Source organism: Colossoma macropomum, unplaced genomic scaffold (genome assembly GCF_904425465.1).
Source record: "Colossoma macropomum unplaced genomic scaffold, Colossoma_macropomum, whole genome shotgun sequence".
NCBI lineage: Eukaryota > Metazoa > Chordata > Actinopteri > Characiformes > Serrasalmidae > Colossoma > Colossoma macropomum.
Genome location: NW_023494805.1, coordinates 1,050,849 through 1,059,079, shown reverse-complemented (window position 1 = coordinate 1,059,079; position 8,231 = coordinate 1,050,849). Strand labels below are relative to the sequence as shown.

The 8,231-nt window shown below is 40.2% G+C and overlaps 1 protein-coding gene across 1 annotated transcript; it reads left to right on the top strand.

Annotated features, from left to right (window-relative positions):
- The first annotated feature begins 346 nt into the window (after window positions 1-346).
- iba57 (iron-sulfur cluster assembly factor IBA57) lies at window positions 347-7,989 on the top strand. The gene is made up of 3 exons (XM_036597288.1): window positions 347-840; window positions 2,714-3,069; window positions 5,220-7,989. The coding sequence occupies exons 1-3, from the start codon at window positions 500-502 to the stop codon at window positions 5,612-5,614; spliced, it is 1,092 nt and encodes a 363-aa protein (XP_036453181.1). The 5' UTR covers window positions 347-499; the 3' UTR covers window positions 5,615-7,989.
- Window positions 7,990-8,231: the final 242 nt, after the last annotated feature.

The following is an 8,231-nucleotide window of genomic DNA, read 5'->3' as shown; positions in this document are numbered from 1 at the left end:
AGAGCTCATTTAAATATGAGTCTTTTAGGCATGGTAACAAAAACAGCCTCATTGAGTGATAACTGATAACAGAAGATGGAAAATGAATTATGACTGTTTTCAGTGAATAAAACGACATAAACATAAGCAGAGCTCAAGGAAAAAGATCAAAATGCAAGAAATATATAGGATATGGATATATAGGATACAATGTTTACATCCTATTACCATTATTATATAATAACATACATTATTACACTCGTCTATGAAAAAAGAAAAGAAGTGAGGTGATTTTCTATGATGTGATAATATGACTGTACTGCACTGATACAGTGACACTGCCGTGTCTGTAGGGGGCGCTGTGCGGCGCTGTGTTTACGCCACCTGGGATCAGAGAGGAAGCGAAGAAGAGCGCAATGTCAAACCAAAACAGTGCGGCGTTCAGCGCGTTTAATGACTTTAATAACTTTAATGACCTTTAATTAACTTTATTAACTCTATCAGCCGCTTCTTTATCACTATGAGAGCCGCTCTGATGGTCCGGGTGGTTCGAGCGGGCCTGCTCTGCAGGTTGAGCCGGGCTGGAGCGACTCTGCGCTGGATCAGCTCCTCCAGCGGAGAGCCGGAGAAACCCGCTCCGCCTCAGAGCGCTGCAGCCCGGCCACACGGAGCTCCAGCCCCGCTGTGGTGCTGCAGGCTGGCCTGCAGGGCTCTGCTCCACCTCCACGGAGCAGACACGGCCGCCTTCCTCCAGGGGATCATCACCAACGACATGAAGCTGCTGGAGGAGGACCTGCAGGCTCTGTACGCCCACATGCTGAACGTCCAGGGCAGAACCCTCTACGACATCATCATCTACAGGTGAGCCGGAGAACCTTAAACAGGTCTTTCCTCTCCAGGGTTCCTCACTCCTGCTGGAGATCCATGCTGTGGGTTGTTGTGCTGTATCTGAAGGTAGAACACATGATAACGTCTGAGAAGAGCCTGGGTGGGTGAGCTGGAGCCTGGGTGGGTGAGCTGGAGCCTGGGTGGGTGAACTGGAGCTTGGGTGGGTGAGCTGGAGCCTGGGTGGGTGAGCTGGAGCCTGGGTGGGTGAGCTGGAGCCTGGATGGATGAGCTGGAGCCTGGATGGGTGAGCTGGAGCCTGGATGGATGAGCTGGAGCCTGGATGGGTGAGCTGGAGCCTGGATGGATGAGCTGGCTTCTGAGACAGAAGAGGAGGGAGGGTGAATGTCTGGGTGGAGGAGTGAGTGAGTGATCCGACTCCAGTGAAGCTTGGATCGGTTCACATGTCAGATCGTTTGTAGCCTTTGACTTTGTTGTTAATGAAGTTCAGCCACAAAAATATTATATTCTGAAATCAGTCTATTAACTGATTCCTCAGTCTTTATGATTCCTCTGTTGCAGCTCTCTGTTACTGCTCTACCCCTCAGAGGGAACCTGCCGAAGAGCCGTTCTCTCTGTTCTCTCGGTTCTCTCTGTTATCTCTCCTCTGCAGGAGCTCCACGTCTGCTGGTGCTGCAGATTGTCGATGGTGTTTTGGGTGTTGAACTGTGTTTCACTGTCACTCTGATACTTCTCAGGCTCAGTTAGAGGTCAGGGGTGAAGAGTCCGACCCTGGACAGTCACTGACGGAACTAAACAGTTAGGAACGGGTTCAGTTTGTTATTTCACTTCAGTGATAATAATATTAATAATAATAATAAGAATAATAATAATGTTTACTGCACTGTGAGTTTAGGACACTTTCTTTTAACTGTTAAAGACTCACCATCACTGTAACACCTGTTAACATGTTTAAATTAACTTAAACCTAAACACACTTTATTCATATTAATAACTTTATTAATGTTACATTATTAATTCTATTAATACATCATACTAATCATACTATCTACTGATCATTAACTTCGTTAATACTAAACATTCTTTCTTCATTTTATTTAACTTAAACTTAACTTTAACTTAAATTATTAACAATATTAAAGCGGACTTATCAACTTTATTAATAGTAAACATACTTTTCTTCACTTTATTAACTTTGTGCCAGCTTATTCACTTTGTTCATGATAAATTATTAACTGTCATTAGTGCTTACTTATTAACATTATTAACTTTATAATGCTAAACATACTTTATTAACTTTGTGTAAACTTATAAACTTTATTAATGTTAAACGATTGACTTTATTAATGCTAACGTATCAACTTTATTATTAACTGCATTAACACTAAATATACTTTTGTTAAATTTTTTAAAAACTTTATATTAACTTATTAACTTTTAATTATTAACTTTATTAGTTCTTACTTATTAACTTTAATATGAACTTTATTAATACTGAACATATAATTTATGCTAACTAGTTTTATACTGACTTATTAACTGTATTAATGTTATATTATTAACATTATTAATGCCTGGGTTCATTAACTTTATTAATGCTATGTTATTAAGTTATGAATACAGCCTTTTTAAATTTATTAATGGGGCTCAGTGGCTTTATTACTGCTGACCTATGAACTTTATTAATGTTAATGTAGTAAAATTAAATTGAATAAAGATTTGAACACAAACGTGACCCTCATCTGATGTGTGCTGTATCTGGAGAATCCTGAATACTGGTGTTGATTTCTCTGAGTGTCGCTGAGCCGCACAGTCACTGGCCTGATTATGAATTATCCTCCTCAGCCGTCCTGACCGCTGCCCACTGTGTGATTTCTTGTTTGTCCAGTCTGAAGGAACCCTCAGGAGACCTGAGTGGGGTTCTCCTGGAGTGTGACAGCTCGGTTCTAGACTCTATGACTCGTCACCTGAAGGTGTATAAGATCCGTCGTAAAGTGACGGTGACCCCGCGGGACGATCTCTCTCTGTGGGCTCTATGGCCCCGGAACTCCTCTCAGGACCCCCCGCAGCCCCCGCTGACCACCGAGGAGGGGAGAGAGAAGCCCCTAGTGCTGGTGCAGGACCCCCGGACAGAGCTGATGGGCTGGAGGATGATCACCAAGAGCACGCAGAACCCTGCAGAACTCCTCACCGACTGTGAACACGCAGACACCGAGCAGTACCACCGACACCGCTACACCATCGGTACGTCATACTGCTGATACACTTCACTGATTTACAGGATAATAAACCTTTTAATATTCATATTTAATATTTTAATGTTGTTCTGTGTTATGTTTGTTATTTTAGTGTTATATAATTTTATATATTGTATATCATATAAATTAAATATAATAAATATAGTGTTATTTCAGTGTTACCTCTAGTGGTGTTATATTTGTTATATTAGTTTTATGTATTACAATGATGTATATTAAATGGATATATATAGTGTTGTATTTTAATATTTTCTCTAGTTTTAGTCGAACAGTGTTTACTGACTGATCTGATCAACGGCTCTGAATGTTTGCACTTCTTAAAACTAATAAACAGCAAAAACTCACCGTTTTAAATAATATAAATATTATAGTTGAGGGGGCGGAGCTTACCAGAATCCTTGGCTGATCTGGTTTCTGTTAATTACCTCCTGTTTTCTTATTTTTTGTTAGTTTTCTATATAAACAGATGATTTGTGTCATATTCTGATAGTGCACACTTAAAAATGACGGTTCTTCAAGGGCAAAGAAAACACACAAAGAACGTTTTGCATGATTTAAGGGTTCTTTGCATCATGAAATAGTTCTTCAGATTGATGGAGAATGTGTTGTGTTGTATATGGTTCTGTCTAGCACCAAAAAGAGTTCTTCTATTTGTACAAGGTTGACATTGTAATAATAGCAGAACCCCTTTTGGTGTTATATAGAACCCTTTTCAAATAGGGTCTATACAGAACCACTTACAGCACATTCTCCATTAATCTGAAGAACCGTTTCATAATGCAAAGAACCATTTAACCATGCAAAGGGTTCTTTGCGTGTTCATGGTTCATGGAACCCTTGAAGATCCATAGTTTTTAAGAGTGATCGTCATTTTTAAGGCCATGTTTATTGTTGTCGTAACAAATTACATCAGAATATTCTTTTCTGAGCACATTGAGGACATCGTCAGTCCTTAAAGAACACTAAACTGCATATTTTACTTAGAGACCGAGTACAAGTAGGTAGTTTTAGTACGAGTAGGTAGTTTTAGTACTCGCTGATACCGAGTCTGATACCACACTGCTCAGAATGAAGTAGCTGTTAGTGTAACTGGTGGTGGATGTTAGTGTAACTGGTGGTAGATGTTAGTGTAACTGGTGGTGGATGTTAGTGTTTGAGCGTCTTTCTGAGTAAATGAGCACAGTATAAGCCGATACTCAATACCAGTATCGTTATCAAAGCATCCCTAATTTTATTAGAGAGAAACATAATCAGTCCTGTTTTATTGGATTTGATGCAGCACAGTTTATTTTCATTTCATTTGAGCTCGTTCAGTGATAAAATACAAAATTCAGTAGTCCTTAGTCATCAATAGTCATACATCGTCGATAATATTAATAGTAATAACTAATGAATATGCTTCTAATTTAGAGTCTGCTAATAATATGAAAAACCAAAATATAATCACTGAAGATCATAGAGATTATAAATCAGTCATATGCAAAAGTTGTAACGATTTAACATTAGTGAAGTTATTTCGTTAGCACAGGATTAGTAAAATTAAAAATTATTCTAGGATTGATACAGTTAATAATAGAGATAATAAGTAAGAGTTAGTAAAGTTAATGCTTTAACAAAAAGTTAATACTTCAACATTAATAAACTTAATAAGTAAGCATAGGATTAATATGATTAAAAAGTATTTTAATATCGATACAGGTAATAATAATATTAATACTTTAGTGTTGATAAAATTAATATGAAGTTAATATGTTAGCAAAAAGTTAATAAAATGAATAAAGTACTTTTATAAATACAGTCATGGTCAGAAGTTTGGATTTTCTAAGGGTAAATAAGTTACACATCTACAGAGACACTGCACTATTTAATACACAGTTACTGTTTATTTACTGAATTAAATACATAAACGTGGCCTGAATAAAAAGTGATGACACCTTTTATATATTTTTAAAATATTTTTTAATGTAAGCAAATAAACAGAAATTGTGCCCTAAAATGTGTTCACCTGTTTTCACTTAGAAAATGAATAACATGTAATTTCACCGGGGCAAACTTTTGCACGCGGCTGTATGTGCGTACCGAGTCAGTATTGTGAGTGTGCGTTTGGTGTGTTCTCTCTCTGATGGTGGTCCTCAGGTCTGCCAGAGGGGGTGAGGGATCTTCCTCCGGGTGAAGCTCTGCCGCTGGAGTCCAACCTGGTCTTCATGAATGGAATCAGCTTCAGTAAAGGCTGCTACATCGGTCAGGAGCTGACCGCCCGCACACACCACACTGGCGTCGTCCGGAAGCGCCTGATGCCTCTCAGCCTGTCTGCACCGGCCGAGAGCCTGCAGGCGGGGGGCGCTCTGGAGTCGGCGGGGGGGAAACCTGCGGGGAAACTCAGGGCGGGGCTGGGTCAGCTGGGACTCGGACTCGTCCGCCTCGCTCACGCTAATGAACCGCTGACCCTCAGATCCTCCACACAGACCTCAGTGACTGCCCACGCGGCAGAGCCAGAGTGGTGGACGAAGGACAGTAAAATAAATAAATAAACACATAAATAAATAAACAGGTAGGAGCAGATCATTCTGAGAGTGACCGAGTATCAGCATTGTGATTATTAATATATACTACATACAGACCTCTGAGGTCGTTATCGTCACTCTGTGGTCAGCGAAATGTCCGTATAAGGAACTCTGGGTCCAAGCAGTTTTTCTTCATGGGAAAAATTAACAATGTTTTTATAAAATTTACTTCTTCTGTGGTAAAAAAAAACATTCAGAGGATTTCTGGACAAAATCGAACTAAAAATAATTTACTGAAAACTAGTGGTAAATTATTACAGTATGAAGGTGACAGAATGTGCCTCAAAAGAGTTTTGTCATTTTTTTTTTATTTTTCCCCCAGTTTTTCTCCCCAATTTAGTCATATCAAATTCCACCCACTAGTCAGGACTCCAATCACACGGTACCACCAGCACTAGGAGGGTAAAGACTAGCACAGGCTTCCTCTGAGTCCTGTGAAGCTCCACTGTATCTTTTTGAACCACCGCTAACGCATTAACTCTACTCAGGGGAGAACGCTAACCTAACAGCTAACAGGCTGCTGTTCTGCTGTTCTGCGTATCGAGTGTTTTCAGGTGCTGTCAGTCCTGCAGTGGAGACGTTCCTGATGCTCCACATGAGCAGAGATTATTAATCTCGTGTCTGAAGTTCATCTAAATGTAGAAACCGTGAAATAGTTACACGTGGCTGTTTTTTTCTCTGTTTATCTGCTGATCAAACCGTTTTTTTCCGAATGTGCCAAATCAAGCAGCGCTTTGATCATTACCTTTCAGATCACTTATTAAGTGTTTGATTTTGAGCACTTTCTCATTCTGTTTAATCTTTATTGTTTTCAGTCAAAGTTTTCAGTGTTTTTCCTCTTTTGGCTGCAAACCAAAAGTGCCACTTTTGACCATTTTCGGCCAAATGTTGAAATGAAATTTCGGTGAACTTCTGCGTACATTTTATACAGTTAAAGGTATAATTACTTTAGCAGAGCTTTTTACTCTGGATACTCTTATTTATAGAGTTTTATTAGCACTGAAATGCACTTAATACACGAGCAGCAACAACATTGACCCTTAGCGCCGAGCCTGAGAGGTCTGTGAAATTCTCGATTTCCTGATAATACACTCGGGGGTCGGCTTCCTAAACAGGGATTAAAGAGGAATTCCACAGACTTTTCTAACTTTCCCCATAATTGAGTGTCTGAGATGCACTCAGTGCTCTCCTGCATACATTTTCTGCTTGAATATCACTGGATTCTCTCAGTGAGGAAGTCATTAGAGAGCTGCTGATGATGGTCTCACCAGGCTAACACTGTTGTGTTTGGTATAGTGTCAAATATAGACACACATACTATAGTGGGCAACACCTCTGCCTTCTACACTTTTACGCTGTAGACTGGGGTTCAATCCCTGCCTGGGTCAGCACCCTACACTATACCAATAAGAGTCCTTGGGCAAGACTCCTAACACTACCTTCACCTACCTGTGTAAATTGATCAAATTGTAAGCCCCCCTGGATCAGCCCGTCTGCCAAATGCCATAAATGTAAAATGTAAACACTGCTGAGCACTAAAACAACGTCACACTATTAAACTCCAACACCAGCTACTCAAACTGTGGCCTGAAACTGCCAAACGCCTCTGAACTACCACACTGTACAGAGCTTGTGGGGTATTTGGTGAGGTATTTCAGCCCCTTTAACACTTCACACTGCAGAAGATCCATTTATATTCAGGAAAAAATGTACACAGAGAAAACAAATCAGCTCTGGGACCTTTTTATTCCCCACAGGAGGCCATTAACCAATCACCACTGACTTTTCCCTTAGAGAAAACCAGCGTAAACCTGGAGCTCCTTATATGGGCATGAAACACGACTTCAGACTGACCACACGACTTCAGAGGCCACGTCTGAGTGTGAAAGGCTTTACTGGAATACATTAAAAACACACTGATGGATCAGTACAGTGAGGTGGTTCAGGATCAGCGTTTTAACCCAAATAATTCCCTTTTATTTGATTACGTCTACATGTTGATTCACCAAAACACCCACAGAGTCTCATCTTGGGGCTGTGATCGGTCAGGATGATGACAGCACACAGTAAACATCACTGCGATTGGTCAGAGGCTAATTTGCATATCACGATTACGGAGAGCAGCACACAGTCCCGCTTTAACGACCCCGAAGTTCATTATAAACCAAGGAGATCCGCCGTTCATCAGCGCTGCTCCAGCCTGGCACTACTGAATAACCAGACGCTCACAAAGGACTGAATGAGAAGTGTTAGTTTCAAAGTTGTATAAAGATTTATTCTATTTATATAAGCAAGATGTTTGGATATAAGTTATGTTTAAATAAATAAGTGTGAATAAACAACTTTGCCTGCTGTAGCTTCTATGACTGCACTCCTCACATATTAATGGAGGAAAATTCTTGTTTAGGCTCCAAAAAATGAAAAGTCTTCAAAGGAATTAAGCTTTACTGTAAATAAAGAGGGAAGCTGTACTGAACGTCTGCTCATACCAGTTAAGGACTTCACTGTTCACACCTCAGTCCAGGCGTGTCAAACCGGGGACCTTTCGGGCCAAAATGCTCACTAATTAGCTGATGAGCTGAAT